Source organism: Hemicordylus capensis, chromosome 2 (assembly GCF_027244095.1).
Source record: "Hemicordylus capensis ecotype Gifberg chromosome 2, rHemCap1.1.pri, whole genome shotgun sequence".
NCBI lineage: Eukaryota > Metazoa > Chordata > Lepidosauria > Squamata > Cordylidae > Hemicordylus > Hemicordylus capensis.
The window spans coordinates 174,193,022-174,218,348 of NC_069658.1; the positions used below are offsets into that span (position 1 = coordinate 174,193,022).

Genomic DNA, 25,327 nt, shown 5'->3' on the forward strand with positions numbered 1-25,327 from the left:
CAATCTCATGACTGTCTTGTTTCTTTTCATAGCAAATCGTCAACACAAGTCAAAATGTACATCTCTCTGTCATTTTTGAATCTTGAGTATGGCAGGGGTCCGCCTTTCCTTGAGTGAACCCCTCCTTGAGTAGCACCTAGTTCAGCTCCTCATTCCATGCTCATAAAAGTGCAAAACTGGAAATATTTCAGTGCTACAATATTGTTCTCTAATGTCTGCAACCCACTCCACTCTTTTGAGAATGCAGCTTGACTATTAGGGGTCTGTTACAGGCTGTTTCAGGTGGTGGAGTTATTCCAGTCCATTTTTGGCACTGAAGGGGCTCATAAAAATTCAAAACTGGAAATATCTCAGTGCTACAATATTCTTCCCCAGTGTTTGCAGCCCATTCCACTGTTTTGGAAATGCAGCTAGGGATGCGCATGAGCCGGATCAGCATCTCCTCTGGGAAGCGCTGAACTGGCTCGGGCGCCAGTGTTCAAGGAAACTTGATGGGGAGGGGAGCAGTAGGAGCTCCTTACCTACCTGGTCCTCCCTGCCCAACAGCTTTTCTGGGCATGCCATCTAGTACCCAGCCGGCTGCATGTGTGCCGGCCATTCATGTGGTCAGCATATGTGTGCCCAGGGGTGTAGCAAAACCCCCAGGGGTGAGGGAACAAAACCTTGGCAGGCCCCACCCCCATTGTGTGTGCAAGTGCCCTAAGCCACACCCCCTGCATCTGACATCAGACACAAGGGGCATGACAACCAACCTCTCCCCACCACTGCTCCTACCACCTCCTTGGCCGACCACACTGCCACTGCTGTCCCTACCCCGCTGCCATTTCTTATCTTGGCCTCCGGGGGGGGTGAGTCGAGTGGGGCAGGCCACCCCTCGTGGCAGCAGTGGCGATGGGTGGTGTGGCTGGCAGGCCTCTTTGGCCGGCCTGCGCAGTTCAAATATGGACATCACATGCTTGTGATGCCTGGGCATGCAATGCCTATAGTCGAACTGTGTAGGAGCTCAGTTTGGCCAGAGAAGCCTGCCAGCCACACCACCCATTGCCATTGCTGCCACTGCCAGGGGGAGTGGCCTGCCCTGGAGGTGGGGCAGGGAGGCAGTGGAGGGGCAGGGCAGCGGTGGGGCTCGGCAGGGCAGCAGTGAGGCAGCCTGCTTGGGGGTCCCTTGACCCTCTGGGCCCAGGGACATTTGTCCCTGGTTGTCCAATAGACACTACGCCCATGTGTGTGCCAATGCTGCATGGAGGCTGCAGGGGACAGTGCCACATCCCTGGGCAGCTCGTTGGAGATTGGGTGCTGCACCTTTTAAGGGGTCCATTCCACTGGGTTCCGGCTTGTTCCAGCTTTCACCCAGACCCCTCTTATAGAGGCAAATCTCTTATATTTAGCAAGGAGGAGAAGGCACCTATTCCTGTTCAGCCCAGCAGAGCATCCTTCTAGTGATTGTTGCTGATGTCTCCTTGTGTTTCTCTTTAGTCTGTGAGCCTGCTTGAGACAGGTGGCCACCTTTCTTCTTTCAATGTAAATTGCTTTGAGAACTTGTTGTTGAAAAGCTGTAAAATAAATAGATGGATTCTGATGATGATGTGGGGTGGGGGGCAAGCCCACCTCTTCTTTTCCTAGTCACAAAGCATCTTTTACATTGGCTGTAGCTGTAACACAAGTACTAATGGTCAGAATTTCAAAAGTCAGCTAAGAGGTTTAAGTGCCCAGCAGCTCCTGTAGGTTGAACCAAGCCACTCAGGTATGATTTCAAGTCAACAGCAACGTTGGTTCTTCTGGCACTGTGCTTTGGAAAGAAGGAGTTAACAAACTGCCTTGTCTCCAGGGTCCTCTCTGCATTCTCCTCCCTCTTTCCAGGCTGGGAGTTAAGGAGCAAGGAGGGGGAGAGAACCAGGTGCAGGGCAGGGAGGAAAAGTGCAGCTAGTTCTAGACCGCAGCTATGGATGCCTGGTAAGTAACTGGCCAGACCCTGGAAGCCAGAAGCATACAAGGTGCTCGGCACCAAGACCAATTCTACAGCTGAATCTGCAAAACAAGGTAAGTGTTTCTTGTACAGAATGACTGTTTCAGCTGGACTCATGGAACTGAGTGCAAAGTGTTGCATTTCTTTTACAAGATGTCCTGAGCCAGATGTAGAGAAAGACCAGATATAAAAGAGAACTGCAAAGCTTCTGAATCTTTATAGGTTATGTACAAGAGGGAAACCTAGCAGGTACACCTTGTCATGCAGAGGTGAACAAAGCTGTACACCTGCCTCTTGTACATTACTATTAAAGGTGCAGGATCCCTGTTGCCCTTTTTGGCTGCCCTAATCAGATTTCTTGTTGGCATGGACTATTGCCACACTCGAGGTCATCCTCTTCCACCAGCTAAGGATGGGGTCCCCTAAGAAAGGCGAGGCTGATATACCTATTCAGTTTGCAGGAAGAGAGGAATGTAAAACTGACACTTGGTATGCCACTGATGTTCCTTGATTCCAGTTACCTGCCCCTGGACTAACTTAAAGCACTTTGGACATTGCCTTATGTAGGAAGTCTCTTTGGAAGAGTTGCCAACAATTTTTTTAACAAGCGCTTGAGAAGCTGTGCTTTTAACAGCAACATGATCTGCGGACATTACATTCAACTCGATGTAATGTAACTTGCTTACCAGCTGATTTCTACAGGCTGACTTGGGAATCAAGTCATCATCCTGTTCTGCCAGAGGCTCTTCCTGCCCATCCAGTCCAAATCTGTTGTTAGAGGTGTTTTAGTATGTTTCCCAGACTGTGGGGAACACCTATATCAGACAGCAGTGATATAGGAAGATGCTGAAAGGCATCATCTCATACTGCGCAGGAGGAGGCAAGAGTAAACCCCTCCTGTATTCTACCAAAGAAAACCACAGGGCTCTGTGGGTGCCAGGAGTCGAAATCGACTTGATGGCACAACTTTACCTTTACCCTGTCCCTGGCTGGCCATGAAATGAGTTGAACTAGAAGATCTTTCTCATAATGCACAGGGGGGGAGAGAGAGCGAGAGAGAGCGAGAGAGCAGAATTTCATAGGGAAATTCCATGTATTGTCAGGGGTTTAGTATATAATATGCTATTAATACCCTCTTTAGTTCCTGTGCATCCTTGTAACTTAATTTGTTTAAAATATTTATACCCTACCCCTTCTGTGCATGACTGCTCAGGGCAGCTTACAACATTAACAAAACGGATGCAATACAGGATAAAACATTAATAATGTTAAAAGACCAGGCTAAAACTACAATTAAAATTACAAGTTTTAAAACTGAAATTAAAAGTGATCAGTAAAAATCTAAAGACTAAAAAAACTATGCAAGAATTTCTCCTTAAGCTATAAAAATATATTTAGAGAAAACACAATGTGTGTTTGTGTGTGTGTGTGTGTGTGTGTGTGTACACACACACATAGTTTGCCTCAAGCTGCAAACTCCCTTGGTATGCTTTAGCCAGACGACCCTAATCCTGTCATTCCCAAAACCATCAAGGGTCACTATTTTAATGTATTTTATCTAACTAGCTAGCTAGCAGATTTCTATATGCAAAATCTCTGGGTGGTTCACAATCTACAAAAAAAACTAAAACACAATTAAAACACAATTAAAACTAAAAGCCTGATCCAACAGGTATGTTTTCAGATCTTTTAAAAAAACATGCAGAGATAATTTTCTTAGGAAGCATTTTCCAAAGCTTCCAGCAACCCTGGAAAAGGGCCAGCTTTGAGTCGCCACCAACCTGGCCAGTGGCAACTGCAACCGAACCTCCCCTGATTATTTTAATAGGCAGCAGGGTTCATGAAGAAGGCGACATTATCTTTAATACCTTGGACCCAAGCCGTTCAGGGCTTTATAGGTAATAACCAGCAGTTTGTATTTTGTCCAGAAACTTATTGGTGGCCATCATAAAAATAAGTTGTACAAAGACAAATAGCCCAAAGAGTGGGTGCTAGTGTATAAGAGAAAAACAGACAACACATCCTAAGACTGATGAAGTTTGTGCATTGGGCCAAAGCTCTAGTTTGGATGGAAAACAGGAGCATCCTTCCTAATTGGCTAAAAAGAAGTGAGTAGGCTTTTCTGTTGGTTTTGAGAGTTATTCTTTAAGCAGAACTCAGTTAATGTTTTCTCTGCCACAGACTGAGATTTCAGTCAATCATTCTGTGGCTTTGTCATCCATACATCTTCGTTTTTAGTCATAGCTGTGGTTAGTCTGGCATCCAGAGCAGCACTGGCAGTGGTGTGTGGATTCTCCAGTCACGGTATGGTTGCCACCAAAGGAACTGAAGTCCCTAGCAAATCCTGTCCTCTCTCATCTTTCTCACAGCTGTCACACCTCCCAGACCTCTCCCATTTGAGAACTGTTGTCTCCCACAAAAGAGGCTGCTGCTTTGCATATGATTCGTGGAAGATGAGCACCCAGGGTGGGAGAAGAGCCATTCTAGCTACTAGCCATGGTAGCCAAAATATTCAAGAGAGCTGGATCTGGTCTGATCTAGAAAGGCTCCCAACCAACCAGAGCCCTGAGGACAGAACTACATGTTGCAGGAAACATGGTGGAGCTGTACTCCTCATTAGTATCACTCTATGCTGTTCATCACAATACCGCCACTCCTGCCAGCCAGTGACATGGAGTGATGGCAAGGAAAGATGAGAAGGATTATTAATTTATTATTATTTATTATTATTATTATTTACATTTCATATCCCGCTGTTCCTCCAAGGAGCCCAGTAAACTACATACTTAAGTTTCTCTTTACAACAACCCTGTGAAATAGGTTAGGCTGAGAGAGAAGTGACTGGCCCAGAGTCACCCAGCTAGTATGATGGCTGAATGGGGATTTGAACTCAGGTCTCCCCAGCCCTAGTCCAGCACTCTAACCACTACACCACGCTGGCTCCTATCAATACATCTGTATCAATACATCATGCAAAGGGATAAGTGAACACATTGTATATCAAGGCTGCACAACTCCAGCTGGTTTTGGAATACAACTCCCATCATCCCCATTGACAATGGCCAATAGTGAGGGATGATGGGAGTTGTAGTCCAAGAGGGGTTGAAGTTGTGTGCATCTCTGCTGTATGTTATGGAGGGGCAGAACTTGACATAGAGATGCTTTCAGGGGTAGCTTCCCTGTCTCCTGTATCATGTAGTTCTGGTCTAAGAAATTCTGTAGTCTGCAGAGAACACTAGGAAAGGTCCAGCATTTGTCAGGCCTCCAAGCTGGCCAATTGGCTGCAGCTTCTGCCTCCTAATCTGAAGGTCGAAGCAGTGCACATGGCAAAGGGCCTCGATGGAGATCCCTCGCCTGAGAGAAACAGAAGCCAGGCAATTCCGAGAAAAGAACAGCTGCTATGGTGCTGCTAAGCAACAACCGCAGCTGGTCTCCCACAGCCAGAAAAACAAGGGCCCAAGCTGATCAACAAAAGGATGCTGATGAAATGGCCCAGTGGAGCAGCAAATATTGCCACGGCCTGCTAGACTGGCAAGCTGTCTTCACCCATCTGCAGACTGTTGGCCGAGGCGATCCAGCCCAATGGTCAAGCTGGTGGAGGAACAGTGGGTTCACTGTCCATGTCAGGAGGCAGATTTCAGATTAATCTGCTTCAGCCTGCCCTACCAGATGGCCGTGAGTGTGTAAAGCTGTTTGAATCTGCAGCTAGCTTCGGGTGACATGACTCTCAGGGACTCCAGAGCTTGAAGCAGGAACCTTGTGGTCTGAGGATAGAGTTTAGCCTGGTAAGGTATCTAAAACTTGGTGTGTTCAGACCTCAAATGTCCTTCAGGCACAGGAGGCAATTGAGGTGTGTACCATTGCTACTGGTGCAGTATGTAGTCTCTGGCCTAAATAACAGAAGCCTGACCTTTTACACTGGGGTGGACAATAAAGCTGGACCTTCTCTCTCTGTTGTGCTTCAGATTCTTATCCCCAGCAATTGACCGAGGGGTCCTTGCTGTTACCCTGCAGCAAAATGAAAGGAACACTAGCTGTGTGGTTCCTTGCCTGGCCACCATGCTAATATCAGGGGGAGACCAAAGAGCTGAACAGTTGTTGGCCCCTTCACAGACCCACATTCCATATCAATATTGTCGTGGAACAACTGCCAGTCACCCCACCCAAGTATGCACATGAATCTACCCTTACGCTGCAGTTTTTAAAAGGGAGTTTAAACATTTGTCTCTAGAATGATTGTTTATTGCAACATTGTAGACCTAGTTCTGAAAGACTTATTTGCCCACCATTACTGTAAATGAGCCTGCAAATTCACTCTTGGATCTCTTGAATTTCTTGGATCTAATGTTTCAGCTCCTCCTAGTCCAGGGGTAAGCAACCAGTAGCCCAAGGGCTAAAGCCACCGACTTGAGCTAAACGGTCTGGTTCCACAGCTGCCAATCCCATCTCTTCCTTATCATTGCACTTCTCAAAAGAAAGGAAAAGAGAAATAAAGCAGATCACAAGACAAAAGAGTACAGATCCCCTCTAAGCATTTAAGGAGCCACTTCTCATTTTACGTTCCTCCCCATCAAACCCATATCTTAGATCCCCAGAACATATTTTCTCTGCCCCCACCCCAAAAAATTAAGTGAGGAGTTGCTCCTCAAGCTTTCCCCCTTTGTCTGCACCCCTTAGAAGACAAACCAAAACTCACCAGAAAAAAGACGGGCTCTCCTCCCCCTGGTCAACCCTGATCTTTCCCATCCCACCCCTAGTTTAAAGTAGGATGAATCAGATAGTGAAAAGTGTAGAAGGGGATCTGGACTTCCAGCAGGTCATTGAGGGGATGAGGAACTGGCCTCCTTCCATCCGCAAACAGGTGTCCAAAACAGGCTGCTGCCCGAAGTAGCTACTGACAAGGAATGTAGCCCAAACCAGCCTTATTTATTTGGTTGGTTGGTATACCATCAAAAACTTGCATCTCATGGCAGTTTACACAAAAGTAAAAATAATAAAACCATAATTAAAAGTAAACAGTTAAAATGTAAAAGTAACAGCAACAGCAATAACAGTGAACATCAACGTACAGCTAGCTGAAGGCTACATTAAATCAGTGTGCTTTGAGAGCTCTTCAAAAGGCTGCTAGAGATGGGGGAAGCTCAACAAGGAGCTTGTTCCAGAGCTTTGGGATGTCTATAGAAAAGACCCAATGCAGAGTCACCAGCAGACAAACTGGTAGCAAGCAACTGCAGGTGGACCTCTCCAGAATATCTTAATAAGCAGTGGAGAACCTGAAGCAGCAGACACTCTCTTAAGTACCCGGCACCCAAGCTGCTTAGGGCTTTATAGGTAATTACCAGTGTATTATATTTTGCCCAGAAACGTATCAGCAGGCTTTATGCTTGAAATGATCAAGTATTCTGTGGTCTCTTCACCTGGTTGGCTAAGCTTGGAATTAACTGTTCTCTTGGCTTCATCCCTATTACAGGTACAGAAAGATGGCTTGCTTTTCCTTCCTGAAGACGATGATGTTTGTGTTCAATGGTGTGATATTTGTGAGTATTCAAGGCAGAAGTGATACATGTTGGGGGCAGGTCAAATGAAAGAGCAAATTCACGATCTACAACCCTGCAAAAAACAACCACAAAAAAACCCAACAACTAACAACCTATCACAGGGTAGGGATGTGCACAAAATGGTTCGGAGGCCCTTTTACGCACTTCCGAACCTGTTTGAAAGTCCAGCAGTTTGGCCGGTTTGAAGGTAGCTTTTACCCCCCTCCACATTTCCCCTGCCGGTGCTGTGTCTAAAGACAGTCATAGGAACATAGGAAGCTGCTATATACTGAGTCAGACCATAGGTCTATCTAGCTCAGTATCGTCACACGAGGTGGCAGCACACCTCTTTGCTGCCCTGGTGTATGTCAGACTGGAAGTATCCAGAAATGTCCGGTACGTGTGTGCACATCACAATGTGTGTGCAAGTGCAATATGCACACGGCATGTCCCTGGTGCATGTACCAAACACTTCTGGGTACTTCCGTTTCTGACGTACACCGGGGCGGCAAGGAGGTATGCTGCTGCCCCACAGGATCATTTTTAGACAGAGCGCCGGTGAGGAAAACACAGTGGGGAGGGGGGATGTAAGAATACCCTCCCCGTTCCTTAAAACTATCCCACTCACCTTCGAACCAGCAGCCACTGGTTCCATGCACACCACTGTCACAGGTTAATCTATGATGCCAAGAGGTGCAAGGTTTAGCAATGAGAGAAAGCTTTTGCTCCATTCTTGTTTTTGTATACTTTGCATTTAACATCTGAGGTGGGCTGAGGCTGGGAGAGTCATGCGTTGGTTATTTACTTGTGTCGCTCCTATTGAGTAGTGGGAAGTCACCCCACAAACCCTGAAATGGCACAGAGGTTGGCCTATGGGGCAACCTCTCATTTCTCAAAGAGAGGGATAACTAGATTGAAAGCAGAGTACAACTTGCTTCTTGCTTGGAGCTGATCCTCCCTATCAATATCTGGAAGCCAACAAGAGGAATGGACTCTTCTAGGTTATGCTATTGGGGGAGAGGGGATAGTATTATGGCTAGCAGGGATACAGACCTGACCTCCTAGGAGCATAGCCAGGGAGAATCCAGCTCCTACTCTCCCCGCCCCTGGTTGGATATTTTCTGCCAAAAAGCATGCTTTGGAAGATTGAGAAGATTGAGAGGTGTGTGTGTGTGTACTGCCACATTAAAAAAAAATATCAGTTGACACCAAGATCCTGATTCCCCCTCCCTGAAAAGATGAGCATTGCTCATTGTAGGGATATCACTACCATGATCCTGGATGTGGTACTGAGGATTAAAAGTGTTTTTGCACATGAGGCATAACATTGCTCATGCTTCCATTATCAGTTTGTAATTGTCAAGAAGTGACTGGGTTGAGGTGGAGAGCCACAAATTCCTAATACAGCTGCCCCATGTGGCAGATGGCAGAACAGCAACAGTCTTACCTGAACTCTCAGGCCATGACTCAGCCAAGCTAGCTATTGGAGCCTTCCTGAACAGGAAAAGTATGAAGGTCTTGCCTCTGTTAGAAAGATTTGGAGGGCAGATTATTTATTTACCCCACCCGCAGTGGAAGTGCACAAGTAAGGAGAGCAGCACTGCTAATTAATATTTTCTGGAGACATGGAGTTGAAGTTCTACAGTAAGTAAAGTAGTTTATTTAGGAAATACATCAGAGACATAGAAAAGGCCTACATGCCTAGCTTCTTGCTACATCAGGAAGGGGAGAGAGGGAAAGGAAGTCTGTCTCTCAGGCAAGAGACTGAAACCTGAGACCATCAGTCTAGCAAAGGGGGAAGGGAGAAAGCATCGTCAGAGAGGGAATTCTCTTGCTCACAGTCTCTACCCCTTGTGGTCAATTGGACTGCTGGTGCTAGAGTCAATGCCATCAGGAGCTGCATCTCTAACAGCCTCAGTATTAAGACTGTTCCTGTTGTGTAGTGTTCTGAAATCCATAGTTTTCTGCCTGCCAAGTAGAAAACCAGGGATTTCAGAACTGGCTTTGTCTTCAGCTCTCTACTTGCTTTCTAATCCTGGTTCCTGTCTGATTCTCAGCTTGCTTCCTGATCCTGGTTTCTGGTTTGCCTGTTCAGCTTTGACCCCTGGCATTGGCTTCAACTCTTGCCTTGCTTTCTGATCTTGGTTCCTGGTTTGTCTGCTTGGTGTCTACCAGGGCTTGGCTTTGACTCTTGCCCTGTATCATGTTCCTGGTTAGCATGCTCATCTGTCCTGGGGAAATCCAAGTTCAAATCCCCATTCAGCAATGAAACTAACTGGGTGACTCTGCATCAGGCACTTATCTTCAGCATAACTTTTCCTCATAGGACTGTTGGGAGCATAAATGTAACCAAGTGCACTTACTCTGGGCTTCTTGGAGGAAGCACAGGCTATACACGTAAAAGTAAATATATCTATAAGTCACAGGTAAAGTAGTGACCAGCTACAAAAGTGGAGAACAAATGCATTCTGAAGTTACAAGGGCAGCTTTGCCTGCCTATTTTAAAAATGCATATATAAATAATATGAACCATATCCTGCAACTTAGAGGACACCATCGGAAGCAAAGATGCATGGGGACACCTTATCTCTACTCCATGCCCATTGAACAGCTGGGTGCCATTCTCTGCTTACTTTGGGTGCCCACCACTTAGCCTGGGTGTTCATCCTAACAAGCAACATTTTTTTAAAATAGAGATAACTTCCTTAATCCTTGTCCAATGAACCATAACCCCCATTGGACATACTGTATTAATGTTGCAGTTCCTGGCCACAATCCAGAGAAAATCCTGGTTAGCTCTCTGCACAGCAAATGGATTTTTAAAATTATTTTCCTTCCAACATAGTCCATTCCTTCTCTACATATACCACACCCACATGGAAAGCCATTTCTGCAATTATTTTAAAAGCAGTTTGTACTCAGAAATCCATGCATATGCCCTAAAAGAACTTTCTGGCTGCTTTTGTAATTTGGGGAATGGGCCATAACATTTTGCATACAGATCAGATCAGTGAGCAAGGGAGAGAAAGCAGAGGTTGTATCCCTCCCCTCCAAACAAGCACAAACAAAGAAGCCAGTAAAAGATCAGACTTGCCAACAGCCAGCCAGCCTGCTCTCTAACCCAAATGGTGATTGGATTCTTCTGAGAAGCTAAAAGAAAAAGACTTCTCCACCCTCTGCGCATTTTCTGGACTTTGAGATTTGCAACATTTAAAGTGCTGCAAAGTGTAACGGAATGAGGCAGAGGTTTGAAACAGTGAGCACAGTGGTTCTCGGGCACTTCTCTATGCAACTTGAGAGGGTTTTGCCAGTCCGTATTGCCCACCACTAGATCTAGAGAGGATTAAGCTCCCCCATCCTGGATCTCCCCTCTATTTATCCCCAAGCATACCTTTTCCTCTCTCCCCCGAGTATAATATATAGTTTACTCCTTGGAATGGGAGGTTGGTGCTAACAAAACCCCTTTCCTGTTAAGAGTTGATGAAACTAGATACCTTTGTGGAAAGCCTGGTAGATACTAATTTCCACTAGATACTAATGTGGAAAGCCTGCTGGATCTTGGGGTTTTGTTGCATAATTAGGACCCTTTAGAGCAGAAATGGCAGCTTCTGACTCCTCTTTTCTTCCTTGTTCACTCAGCTGGGGGGTGTGGCTGTGCTGAGCATCGGAATCTGGGTAAAAGTGGATGGTGGCTCCTTTGTGAAGATCCTGGGAGCTGCAGCTCCACATCTGATGCAGCTGATCAATGTGGGCTACCTGTGTATTGCTGTTGGCACCTTCCTCCTCCTCGTGGGCTTTATGGGATGCTGGGGGGCCATGAAGGAAAGCAAATGCCTGCTGCTGATGGTAGGTGCCCTAAAGAAAGTAGAGGAAAGAAATTTTGCCCTGGGCCAGGTCTCAGGTGTTTTAGAACTGCTCAAACAACAAAGGGGAGACACCCAATATAAGAACCCAAATGAGAGAGAATTCTCAAAGTGCAAAAAGGGGGGGGAGGGGAAAAAGAGTTATCTTATTGACCCAATGCATTTCAGACTTCTAGCCCTTCACCAGAGATTATCAACACAGGGATGGCTCTTTCATGAGGCAAGATTATTGGAGTGCCAGCAAGATGCTCCTCACCGCTGCACTGCCATCAATGTAGCTCTTCAGGACCAAGCTGACCAAGCATTGCAAGGAATGCTTCTCCTCACACACCTTGCAAAGCTTGCAAAAAGCATGAGGAGAGAAGGTGAGGCTGCTGGCAACCTTTTCTCCTCAGCACCTCTCGCATTACTTTCAAAAGAGGCTGGTCCATACCAGGGCCATGGAAAAAGGCAGCATTTGATGCCTTGCTTCAGGTGCCACAATATCTTGGGCTGCCAGCAGACCCCGTTCCTGTAAAAAAAAACTATTTTATAATTTAAAAACCTACACTAGAATCATGTTTCACTGTAATAAAGTAGCTTTAAAAAGGATAACAGTGTCTTATGATGACCCTGACTTAGGAAGCTGCCTTGTACCAAGCTTGTTCACACAATCATTTGGGGATGGGTTGGAGGACAGGTGAGCTCCTACCTCATCAGTAGCACATAAATAGTACCTCTGTTCAGGTCTGCAGAAGCAGAAAACACACTAGCAAGACAGCTGCTACATCTGTTGTTGAACTCAGCAGCTGCAAGCCCTGCTCCTCTACAAGTGCCTCAGTTTTCCCAGCATGCTTTGCATTGCCAGCAGTTTGGAAAGCTTCATGATGTCAACGGCTCTCCCCCATTGGCTATGAAGGAGTAGGAAGCAGATGCAGCCCTGCCAATGCTGTCCCAGCTTCAGGATAATAGAGTGTGCTTTGCAGGCTGCTGTAGCCACAGCTCTCTATGGTTGCTGTTTAGGGATGGTGTGACTGGGTAGAAGAGGTGCATAAGTTCTCATGACCAGAGAATCAAGGTAGGAGGGCTCTTCTCTACCCCACCCTAGATGAAAAGCTGGGAAGCCCTGACTGGAGGGATTTGTGTGGCTTCAGATGATCATACAAATAAGAGTAGCTGATCTCCTACCCCAATTTTAAATGGTAATGTGAACCAGTCTGCTGAGTCAGACCATTGGTCCATCTTGCTCAGTATTGTCTACAATTACTTGTAGCAGCTTCTCCAGGCAGGAGTCTTTCCCAGCCCTACCTGGTTAGAAATCTGAAACACACTGGGCCAATAAGATAACTTTTGGTATTATAATTCATACCAAAATTAATTAGAAAGAGAATTCTTTCATTTTGGTTTCACCTTACTCTCCAACAAGGTTGGAGTCTTGCACATGCTGACTGTGTACCATGAACATTTTCTTGGCTCTGGAAAGTGACAGGCAGCCTCTGAATGTATCACTTAGCAATGGATTTCAATAGGCACTCACTGTCATTTGTTTTAGTAAGTCCCACAGAAGTCTTGCCATACTAGACAGACCAATGAGAAATATAGTTGAAGATGCCCCAGTCCAAAAACTTCAGCAATGACTTAGGCTTTCCTGGAATCCTGGGCCAAGCACGATATAGAGATGGTCTCCTCCAGCATCCTGGTGAAGCACTGGAGAGGTCCTCCTCCCTGCCCAATCCTTCTCACTCATTGCCTTTTAGAGACAAGAATTTTAGAGATTTGGCTTCCCTGTCCTGTAGAGCATGGTCCAGGAACACCTGTGAAAACAACTCACAGTGAACAAACACAATGCACAAGGGAAATGGAAGCATATTGGCTCATACAGATATTATGGCAGAATTCAACTACTTCAAGAGAAGAAGCAACAACAACAATTTATACGGTATACTGCTTTTCAACAAAAGTTTCCAAAGTGGCTTACATAGATAAATAATCAATAAAATAAAATAAAATAGATCCCTGTCCCCAAAGGGCTCACAATCTAAAAAGAAGCATAGACACTAGCAACAGTCACTGGAGGTACTGTGCTGGGGGTGGATAGGGCCAGTTACTCCCCCCCCCCACTAAATAAAGAGAATTGCCACGTTAAAAAGATGCCTCTTTGGCCAGTTAGCAGGGGTTAGGCACACGTGAGAAGAAACTTACAGGCATAAGGGCTTGCACACCTCATTGCTCACCACCGTGTGTTGTGAGCCAATTTTACACTGCTGCTTTGACCCTCTTTAAGTGTGAGAAGTGGGGAATTTTCTCCTCTTCTTAGGCCCACATACTCCAGGCTCAGTCCTTGGCTATGGATGGGCACTCTCTCCAGAGAGTCTTCTTTTCCCATCGTATAGAGTTCCTGATCTTTGGTTATTGCTCTTGTGGACACTGACATACACTCTCTCTCTCGGTTTCTAGTTCTTTGGGATCGTACTGATTCTCTTCATAGCGGAAGTGGCTGGGGCTGTTGTGGTGCTGGCTTTCTCCTCTGTGGTAAGTCAACACTAACGTTTGGGTTTAATCAGGAGATTGTGGCTTCTGTCATTCCAATAATGTAGCAGGAGGATCTCTTGAAGACAGGCACTGTGTTGTGCAGCAACACTGCCTAATTTGTACATTTGCATGGTTGAATGTTCCACTGTCTTCTGCAGGGGGTGGGGATTCAGAGGAGAAGCCATCTTGGTTGCAGAACAAACAACCAAGAGGCCCTTGGCTCCTGAAAGACTGACTACTACTACATCGTATACACCACTGTGCATGTGGTATAAGGCTTCATGGGCCAGAATCCATTTTGTCAAAGGCATGATTGTGTGATATCCTTGACTGGCATCTATATGCCTTCCCTGAACAGGAACAACTGTGTGCTACTTTGGATCCAAGCCATAGTGCCCTTGAGTGATTACAGCAGCACAGAACAGTAATTTTGATGGGACACTTAGGGCATTGGGAGCCTGAATAACACATACACACACACGTTCAGAAAGAAGGTCTGGGGGTGCAAGAGATGCAATGCAATGTTGTTGCATTACTAAGCAGAGTCAAAAGCAAGGAAGGTCCAGTGGGAAGGGTAAAAAAGAGTTTCTGTATAGTACTGACACATTTGCTTTGCTGGACTTTCTAACCTCACTTTATAAATCTCCCTCCCCTGCCGGCTGTCTCTTCCTTTGTGTGCATGTGACACATAAACATACCTGTGCCAGCTGAGGAGAATGCTTCATGCATCTGATGACGTGGGCTCTGGTTCATAAAAGCTTCTGCCACAATAAAGGTGTTAGTCTTTCAGGTGCCACAAGATGCTTTGTTGCTCTGCCCTCTGAAATAATTTGGGACCTCATTGGCTTGGAGTAGGGGTGGGTCTGTTTTGTCAGGTAGCAGAACTTACATAATAAGGGGAAACATCTAACGTCTCAGGGGGTGGAAGTCCATAGGGTAGGCATTGAGAAGACTCTTCCACAGTCTCTCAGATGGCGCTACGGGGGACAACGGAATCTGGAGTCTCTTCAGTGTTGCTATGTAACATTGTTTTTTAAAATAGATTTAAAGAATTCATGAATTTTTTTACAGAATACATTTGATCATGAGATATTTAAAAAACAAGAGTTACAGCCCAAGACATGGTGGGGGGGCGGGGGTTAGTTCAAATATAAGCAGACATTCAGCTCAGCATTACCACTGTCTCTTTACCCTGCGTATTCCTTTGGTTATCCCCACAGTCTACCAACCTCCAAACCTCCTCCTTTGGTCCCCTTCTTTCAGGATTAAGCAGCCTCTCCTGAACTTAGTTACATGCCAAGTTTTTTCTAGGCCCTATATTGGAAGTACGATTTTTCCAGCCACTGATCCATCCCTGTGATTTCTACTTCTTGGTCCATGGCTTGCTCTTTTCCTTCCTTCCTTCTTCCTCTAGTGGCCCTTTCCCCACTTGGTTTCCAAGTCCACAGCCTCTCAAGTTACACAGCATCCCTCTTTGTGCCCACACCCTGCAACAGCATATAAGCTCTACCTGCCCTAGGTAATATAATCTTCAACAAAAACTAATAGTTCATTTCTGTTACAGAAGTTTAGTTTTTTTTAATATGGTATTGCTTTTATAGCCTTTGTCAGTATTTGGTATGTTTGTGAATGAGATCACTGCCATTTTCGTGAATATTACATGACATCATCCCAATGCTGGTAGTTCACAGGTGACAAACAGACAACTGATTATATAAAAGAGGGGTGGCAGAAAGCCCTGTAAAGCTATAAGTTTTTTACTTGCTTGTCTCCTGGATCCAGGCAGATATATTTGTTGATCACTTGAAAAGCTGGGCCTTGAAGACTTTAAAACAGGACTATGGGAAACAAGATGATATCACAGCTATTTGGAACACTACAATGAAAGAGGTGACTAAAGTGGCATAATCAAATTTCTAACCATGTTGTATGATATAGATGTTCTCCTTAAAGTATGCTTCCATAGTAGAGATTTGAAAGAATCTGAAAAGACATTTAGTGTAGTTCTGTGCAAGACACGCATGTGAAGGTGCTGGTCCTTGACTTGTCTCCGTCTTACTTCTGTGGTCAGTCTAGTGTCACCAAGCAGCTGACTGACGAAGTTGTTTTCCTAATTTAAGCAAGTGAAAAGGTGTGTTCCTTATTGAAAGTCGATTCCCTTGAACTTTCTGTACTGTGATACTCAACCAATAGAATGGGAAACTGCAGTGCATACAAGGCCCTTAAATGGTGTATTTTAGTAGAGAGATTCCCAACCTTGAAATGATGGGAGTTGTAGTCCAGTGACATCTGGGGACCCAAGGCAATCCAGAGGGTTGGTTCAGATGAACATGGTCCCCATCGTATGTGATACACTACATGGCCACCCTGTCACCACTAAAGGATGTGCTGACAAATTATTGGCACATCCTGTAATCATGTGTGAGGGGTGCATACCTTCAGGGTTTTGTAGTGCATGCAGAGAGGCAATTCTCATTATCACCTGATAATCTAACCTAAGGTGCCTGTATGCATTGCACACGATTAAAAGATGTTCTGAGAAAGTGTTAGGGTGGGCATGTTCTCAGTGTGGCTCTGATGTTATAATTTGTAGGGGGCCGATGAAGGCTGTGTTTGTCTGAACTGGCCCAGACTTGAACTGTGATTCATGTGGCTTCCACTTAAGGCCCAAGCTATGCAGTTTATTAAATATAGAGAGACGATTCTCACGATCTCTGAGAGTGGGTGGGTGGGGTGGCTCCAAAAAGCTTACCTTCCCCACAGACGATTGAGGGATTGGTGGTGGGAGTGCACTCCATGTTCCCACATGAGCAGCCCTACTTTGTGAAGCATAGAGCAGGGCGGAGGGGCCCAAGGCTGTGGTTCCAGCCTCCATGAATCCCACAATGCAATGTGCGACACGTGTTGCATTGGGGGATTCCCCCCAAGAGATGGATGCGCTAAGTACCTGTCCCTGTGTCCACTGGGGCTAAACATAGTTTAGGGAGCCCTTACGGGAGCCCTCTCCCTTAACCTCAGCTAACATCCAGGGTAAACATCCGGGGTAAACAGTGGGGCAAGTTGGCACTACCCCTATCCCGGTGGTTCTCAGGCACAGCTTAACCTGGGCTGGGAGTCCCTAGGCTGCGTATGAGAACAGCTTCATAGTTTGGCACAATGTGTGTGTGTGTGTTTAAATTTACATAGCAGCTAGGGGTGGGGGGCTTGCAACAGTGGCAGTGGGCTAGGATTATTTAACTCTGCCCTACCATGTTGTGCCCTCCACAAAAATCATCCCCTGAAAGCCATTATTAGCCCCAGAAGGGAAATTTCTGTTGGCACCAGTGGAAGCTCACTTTTCGGGGCTAATATCAGAGTCGGGGAAACAGTTTCAGTTTGGACCACAGTGGGAAGGAATATCCCTTACCTGTATGCTGGGGTGGTCCTGTTCTGACTGGCTAACCTCTCCCTCCACACAGTTGCTATTTAACTTTAAGCGGGGCGGGGGGCAAACTATGTAATATGTAGCCTGGCTTTCATTTTAATTTGGATAATTTAAAAAATTAATTTCAGAATTGGTGCATGCACAATTTGCTGTAGTTTTCAGTTTGCATGATTTTTTTCTTACTGGTTACTGGAGCACACTAGCATGCTGATTGATCAAATTGATGCAAAAAAATGCAGTTGCGCAAGGACTCATTTTTGTGCAAATGAATGCAATTACATCAAGGGTGGGTTTGTTTTGCACTGTGATTTAATCAATGTGCCTACAGTATGTGCTATTCTGCTGCATCAGTAAATGGCATGGGAAAATTAAAGACTACAGCCAACTGCACATGCCTAGTTGTCTGAAAAGTCCAGAAATCAAAATGGGGGAATGGCAGATTGCTAAAATATTAAAATTCACTCTGAAAATATGAACATGTAATTCAGATCCCAAAAATCCAGAGAAATTTTGAATGAGATGAATTTCATCAGTGTTCCTTTGTTGGCACCAGTGGAAGAATGAATCCTATAGAATGAATCCAAGGGGAAAGAGTTGTGGTATGCAAGGACAAGGCAGCGGAGTGGAATCAGGAATATTAACTGTTTAATGAAATAGATATTATGCACAGAGAGGCAATTACGTCTGCCTTCCAAGCTCTTGCTGCTGGCTGTTTGTTAGCCCCCTCTCTACTCCAGGACTCAAATACAAGTAACTAAAGCTCCATTCAAAAGCTGGCCTGGCTCAAGGAATGGATTAACCAAAAACACCATAGACAGTAAGCGCAATTCACTGTGATATTTTCTGAATAAGCCTCACTGAAATGAATCCTTGCCCTTATACAATCTCATTAATTTCAGAGGACGCATTGCTCTGGAGACACATGTGTGGTGAATTGCACCAGCAATCACACTATTCACACATTACGAAAAGTGTATTTTGTACATAGGTACAGATCTGTGCACAGGTACAGTTATTCAAATATTATGCACAGCAGTACACCTCCTATCTGTACCATGCATTTGAGGGGCCTGTACTCAGCTTCACTCTGAAAATGAATGCCAGTACAGTCATTCGCACAAAAACATGTATGACTGTACAAATATCTGTACACTCGTACTGTACAACATAATGTCTGCATAGGGCTATTATCTTCATGCTTCTGTGTGTGATGATGAAGAATTTCTTAGCAACACACTGTTACTCAACAACCATCTTCAGTTATGTATGTTACCTGAGTAGATAGGTTAACACAAAATGGCTGCTATGAATAAGATGGCTCTTTCTGTTCTAGCTGCAGTGCTGTGGATTCAACAACTACACTGATTTTGACAATTCCTACTTCTATCAAGCTCACAAAAATTATCCCCCCTTTTGCTGCCCAGAGAGCCAAGAATGCCAGGGAGCTGCTATAGACCCTAGCAAGCAGGTAACTTGGTTTCACAGAGATGCCAAAGTTCTGATATTTGTGTTAGTTGTGACATGGATTATTTAACAAGGAATTTAAACTCAAACCCACACCCATAACCTTTTGTGGCAGAAGCAAGCCTAAACCTTTAGGGTTAAATATGATCAAGAAATCAGAGGAAGCAGTTCATTAGACAGACAGAACTAACTATTATATATTAGTAGATCAGATCAGAGGTCACAGTGAGGCTATTCACACAATGGGGCGAAATCGGGCTAGCGGAGGCTAGCCCGATTTTGCCCCATCGTGTGAACTACCGGGCTCCGCTGTGAGCCCGGTGGTTCCTAGGCGGGTAACCCGCCTAAGTACCCCTCCCCTAAAACCAGGTTTGCGGAGCAAGCGCTCAGCAAACCTGGTTTTAAAGATCGTGAGTAGCCGCAGCGCACCTCTGCACTGCGGTTACTCACAGGTAGACCCTGGGGGGGGGCCGAAAAGCTGCCTCCCGGCTCTGGGGGTCTCGCCAGTATGCCCTGCACGCTCGCTCAGGGCATACTGGAGCTTCTGGGGGCCGCGTGGCCCCCAAGCTCCCCAGCCTCCGCCGGCTCCGTCACGGAGCCAGCAATCGTGTGGGCAGCCGATCCGGCTGCCCAGGGCTCCCTCCCCACTCGCCCTTCTAAACCGGGTCTCACTGATCCTGAGACCCGGCTCAGTGACTTCTGTTTAAGACATGCTGAAGCTGGTTTCTATCCATATGCTAAAGCTGCACTCCTAAAGCCATTTACTACAGAGTAAGTTCCATTGAACTCCATTGACTGCAAATCATGTTGACTGCACTGCATATGTTTGAAAGAGACATTTGACAATCCAGGGCAGTGCGTATTCCTAAACTGATTATTTGTAGAACGATATCCCGTGGTCATTGTGGCTCAGCAGGATTCAGCATATATATTGCACATTCTGTAGGATTACAACCTCCCCTGCTCCAGGTCCTGTTAACATATTTACATGCACACTTTAGAGTTCTTTAGGGGGCCAGGAGGACACTTCTTGTCTGCTACTTGGACCTAAAGGCCAATATATCCTCCCATTTATTTCCCAACATGTGAAAACTTGATATAGCCCAACTAATCCTCCAAGACTCAGTTTGTTCCAGGGTTTCCAAACTGAAAGCTCTAAAAACAAGTATGTTTTTATTGTATTTTAAAATCTTTCTTCCTCTAAAAACAAGTATGTTTTTAGAGGAAGAAAGATTTTAAAATACATAATTTTAAATAAGCCATCTTATTTATTTATTATTTCTCTGTGTAAACCACCCTGAGCCATTTTTGGAAGGGCAGTATAGAAATCAAATTATTATTATTATTTTACACAGTCAGACAGGTGTTATTGACTGGTTTGTTTTATCCAGACATCGAGTCCTTCCCAAGGACCTGGAATGCCAGAATTTTATTGTCAATTGTTATAGATATCGTCGCAGAATATAGGCTGTTCCCAGTAAAGCTGCTTTTTGTAATTGGCTGATGGTGATGATGATGATGATGATTAATAATAATTTATACTTTATAAAAGGGGCATATGTTTTGCTTCTATGCCCTCATTCTTACTATAGAGAAGGTGCCTTCTGCAGGGCTGGCCCAAGACATTTTGTTGCCTGAGGTGGGGGGGAAAAGATGCCCCCCCCAGGGTGTGTTGCAACCAGCACAAGGTCTGTAATTGAGCCAACCACTTCTCATGAAGAAGAGAAAGAAGAGCATTGTTCCTGAAATACAGTTTGCTGCATGCATGCTGCATCATGTTTCTGTGTCTCCTTCCAGGGTTGCCTGCGTCAATTTGAGGTGTTCTTGAGCAGCAAAGGGAAGATTGTCGGAGGGGTGTCTCTAGGGATTGGGGTCCTTGAGGTAAGCTTTGACTTGTTCTTATGCTCTTGTTTTTCCCACGTCTCCTAACATTATCCCCTTTATTCCTCACACTCAGCCTCTACATAAGATGGTTTTGAGCCAGCTCCAAAGCCATCCTCTTGAACTCTGGCAAAACTGCACTACTCATCCCCTTGCCTACATTTGGATCAATTTTAGATCACTTTGTACATCATGTTAATGCCTGAATATTACATCTTTAGTGCCAGCTGAGCAGATACAGATTGGGGGAACTATCCATGTGAATGTAGATGTAATTTCTTGCACCAAAAGGACTCCATGTGAATCCTGATTGATCCTAACCTTAACCCTAACCCCTTGACTTAGGTCATAATCACTTAAAGCATAATCACAAGGCTGACATCTCAAATACATTGTGAAAAATGGTCAATATAGGTCTGCTCTTACTTGCACTTTCCAGGTGGAAAAATTGACAGATAGTGATATGAGAACTAGCCCTCCTCCGATCCAACAATATGTTCCTCTAATGAAGAGTCTTTACTACTATTAGAGTCTTTAGGTAAGACTCAGAGTGAACACAGACATTGTAGTTCTAGAACAGGGCTGCACAACTTCAGCTATTGTTGGACTTCTATCATCCCAGCCACTAATTCTAGTCCAACATCTGCAGGAGAAACAAAGTTGTGCAGCCCTCTTCTAGAGAATTAAGCTCTTCTTCAAGTGGCCTGCCTTGCTGTGTTCAAGGTACCAAATGCGTATTTCCTCTGCAGCTCTGAGCTCTGGAAAAGAAAATAGTTCTGCAAATTTGAAACAGAGGCAAGCTGCGTATAGCACTGCTTGGTTATCCCTGCCCCTGTGATGTCCTCAAACAAACTCCCTCCCACTACCAACTCTGGAATATGCTTGCAATCTTTAAAACACATTTGTTTCCCCTTTTTACAGGTAAAGTGAAACTTTTGTAAAAGGCAGGCAGCCCATCTGAAGCTTGGAGAAGGGGCTCAGCCAGCATTTGATTTGCTGGCATGCATGTCTGTCATTTCAGCTGCAAACTCAAACTCACCCCATGGCTCAAGGATGTGCTCTGAGCTCGATTTTATATTAGTTCACCACCAGAGTGATGCCATGGGAAGATTCACCCCCCCCCAAATAATGCCATCCCCCACTTCCCTGTATGGCAGAAGGTTTTCGTGGCCTTTAAATAATTGCCTAGAATTGACTCCAGATTTTAACTTGCTTGGTTTGGGGGTATTCTTTTGAAAATGGGACTGCATAGTGAGAGTGCTCTAGACATATCTGATGCAATGAACGTGGCTGCAAGTGTGTGACAAGAAAACTCTTGTGCTTTTCAAATGAAATGTGGAGAGGATGAAGCACACACTTGCTAACATTGCATGCATCTGTGGCATCTTGTTTGGAAACCATGGGCATGGGGTAGAAAGAGTAGAGGTATGGGCACATAAAGAGCAGAAGGAGACACGTGGGCATGCCTGAAGGTCATAAGAAAGGGCTGGTTCCACATGTGGAGTAAAGAAGCTTCCCCCACTGCCTAAATGTTTCCAAGCACATCTTCACAGAAAATGAGCCTGTTAGGCCTAGATTGGATTCTCATTATAATCCAAATTTTCCTCCAGGAATCAATGATGTGATTCCTCCTGGAATTCCACAGGTGCAGATGTCTGAAAGAGTAACTTCTCTTGCCATAGTGGACTTTGACCATGACCCTGTGTTAACGGCTCTGCAAGGCAACTCAGTAACCAGATTGTGTGTGTGGGTGAGCAGGAAATGTTGCAGTTTTAGGGAGAGATGGGGAGGCAGGAAAAACAGAACACAAAATATTTGTTTCAAATATTACATCCCAGGAGGTCCTGAGTAAAACACCTCCCTGTCTGTTCTCATTCCCTAGTTGGCTGCCATGGCCGTCGCCTTGATTCTCTATTGTCAGATTGGCACAAATGTCTGAAGCAAAGTCTGCACCAACAACTCAGCTCTGGCTCAAGCTGTCATCCTCGCCACCTACCATCAAACTGATTTGAGCAACGCAGAGCAAATGGGGCAACACTCTTGACTGGATCTTGTCCCTCATTCATAATTAGCAATAGTTCATTGTCAATTGGTACCTTTTAATAATCCATAATTCAAACCATAGATATATATATATATATTTATACACACACACACACAATCACAAATGCTTTTGCTTCCAAAAACAACTGGAAAACCATGAAAGATAAACCTTTTGTGTTATGCTTCCCTGCCCCTTTCCCTGTGTGGGAGGATTGGTGCAGCAGGGCAGCTTCAACAGGGTCAAGTTCCTTTGGCGGAGAGCACACTGAAGACTTGTGCTATCTTTGTAATCATCTATTTACAAATGTACAGGCTTAGTGGGCATTATGCAAGGGCAAAAGCAAGCTCACAGGTAGGCAGTGCTTGTCCCAAAGCAATCCCAGCATCCTCGAGCCCAAAAGTGCCTTCCTCTCTGTCTGAGCCATTTTGCCAGACCAGGCAGAATTGACTTGAGCTTTCACCCTGGCAAGGTGGGTGTGACTCAAGGTACATTCAGATACATCCAACACAACTGGGATTCATTTTCCAGTCTAGAGCTTGTTTTTAATGTGTAACTACTAGGCTGCTGCAAGTTTTAATCAGTTTCATTGGTAACCAGTACAATCTTTAGTTAATTTATTGGCAGCAGCCTATTTTAAGTGGTGAGGCTGTCAATTAACGACAGATGTGTTTATTTTCCTGAGGCTATTTTGGTTCTAGTGTGTCCCTGCAACAGGGAGTAGAAAAAGAAAAAGATGGCCTGCCTTCTAACAAGGAGCAGGAACTTTTGTTAATTAAATTGGTGATTTTACACTGGAAGTGTGGTCACATATTGTCCAGATTTACATTGAAGTCCCTGCGAATTATCAGGGAGCCATATCCCTGATAATTATTACCATACCCATATGACCATATCCATACACGATTTGGGTTTTTCATTGCTCATTGGAGCTTAGCCCGATTTATGTCCGGGGTAAAAAATAATAATAATCCACTTTTTGTGTTGGGTTTTTGGACAAATTTGAAATATTGGATATGCCCCATAACTCACAGTATTTCACCCCTCTTAATCCCGTGGTAAAGCCCGCTGTCTAGGAAAGGCCCTGTAAATTCAAAGTCCCTATATCTCAAAGTCCCTTTGCAAATGTGAAAATGTATGTAACCAACGAATCATTCTTTAATTAGTTGACAGCTTTAATAACCACTATATGTTCTGCAACAGTTATTCTCTACATCCATCACAACTTATGGTCCTAACTTGTGACTGGGTTGCCAGCTCTTGAAATTAAAACATCCAGGTGGGGCCTGTGGCAGAACCCAGCAGATCAAGAGGTGGAATCTACAGCACATGCTTTATTCTTCTAAAGTTCACTGCAATTGCATGGGCATACACACACCTCTTGCCACCAAGCAATGCTACACATATCAGGCTCCAGAGATCAACACAATCCAGACCACAACTGTGCCACAATCAGAATGTGGGAAATAACCTACACGCAGAGCTAAACCCCAGGTCCAAATCAATCATGTGCATTGTATCATCAGGGAATCAAGTGTGTAGAAGACTTTCTGGCAAACACTCCTTTGACAGATGGAGAAGCTGATAAAAAGGCCTGAGAAATGACAACACATATGCACTCTTCTGTCATGCACACAATCAGGGTTAATGAACCACACATAACATACACACCCCTTCTTTCTCTCTCCCAACCACTCACACACAAATGCTAACATGAGACTCCAAGCAGAAAGCTTGCTTCATCTCAAAGCTCCTGTTGTACAGCCATCTGCAGACAAGCAGGCATCTCCTTGTCATCTGTCTCTTACAGCAGCAACAGCCTCAGACCAATTGCCCGATGCCACTACTGTTGCTGCCCGAGTTGCCTGCCTGTTTGCCAGAGGATCATGAATCGCCAGGATCTCTGGGATAGTCGGTGTAGACCAGGCCTGCTCAACCGAGCTGTTTTTGGACTACAACTCCCATAATCCCCAGCCACAGTGGCCAATAGCCAGGGATTGTGGGAGTTGTGGGCCAACATCTGCAGGAGGGTCAAAGTTGAGCAGCCTTGGTGTAGACAGCACTGAGCTACATGGACCAACGCTCTGACTTGGTATAAGGCAGCTTCCTATGTACTTGGCTCCAAGCTGCCTGCCTACTGCAGCCACCCCAAGCCTGGACACAAGAACTATGCTGGTCGACAACTGGGATGGGGCCATGGCTGAAAAGTGTGGTGGCTTGGCACAGGGGATGCAAAGTTTGGCACCGGGGACTTGATGTTTTGCTCATGTGATAGCTACTTCCTCTTCATCTCAGACAGCAACACCTGCCCAATGGCTCAGTAGACATGAATATGCATGAATTTGCATGAATATGCAAAGAACCTTAAAACATTTCTTGCACGTATTAAATTTTCATTTTGCCCTTTATATTCAATGAACCAACAGTAATGCTACCCCCATGACTTTGCCACCACCTCTCCAGCAAAAAGCCAAGAAAACCCCCTGCTAACTTGGCAAAGAGGCACCTTTTAATGTGGCGATTCTCTTTATTTAGCGGGAGGACAGTAACTGGCCCTACCCACAGCCAGCACAGCATCCCTCCAGTGACTGTTGCTGGTTTCTATTTTATGTTTGTTTTTAGATTGTGAGCCCTTTGGGG

General features: G+C 45.2%; 1 protein-coding gene across 1 annotated transcript; it reads left to right on the plus strand.

The window, feature by feature from the left end:
- The first annotated feature begins 1,904 nt into the window (after positions 1-1,904).
- On the plus strand, positions 1,905-23,487 carry TSPAN16 (tetraspanin 16). Its single transcript, XM_053299904.1, has 8 exons — positions 1,905-2,040; positions 7,437-7,503; positions 11,143-11,349; positions 13,803-13,877; positions 15,660-15,767; positions 18,635-18,769; positions 20,563-20,646; positions 22,529-23,487. The coding sequence occupies exons 2-8, from the start codon at positions 7,447-7,449 to the stop codon at positions 22,583-22,585; spliced, it is 723 nt and encodes a 240-aa protein (XP_053155879.1). The 5' UTR covers positions 1,905-2,040; positions 7,437-7,446; the 3' UTR covers positions 22,586-23,487.
- Positions 23,488-25,327: the final 1,840 nt, after the last annotated feature.

What these genes read in the sequence shown, in the direction of transcription:
- TSPAN16 (XM_053299904.1), top strand. Translation starts at nt 7,447, where the DNA reads ATGGCTTGCTTTTCCTTCCTGAAGACGATGATGTTTGTGTTCAATGGT. An exon ending in CTATAGACCCTAGCAAGCAG is followed by an intron (nt 18,770 to 20,562) that starts GTAACTTGGTTT and finishes GTCTCCTTCCAG; the next exon opens with GGTTGCCTGCGTCAATTTGA. An exon ending in TAGGGATTGGGGTCCTTGAG is followed by an intron (nt 20,647 to 22,528) that starts GTAAGCTTTGAC and finishes CTCATTCCCTAG; the next exon opens with TTGGCTGCCATGGCCGTCGC.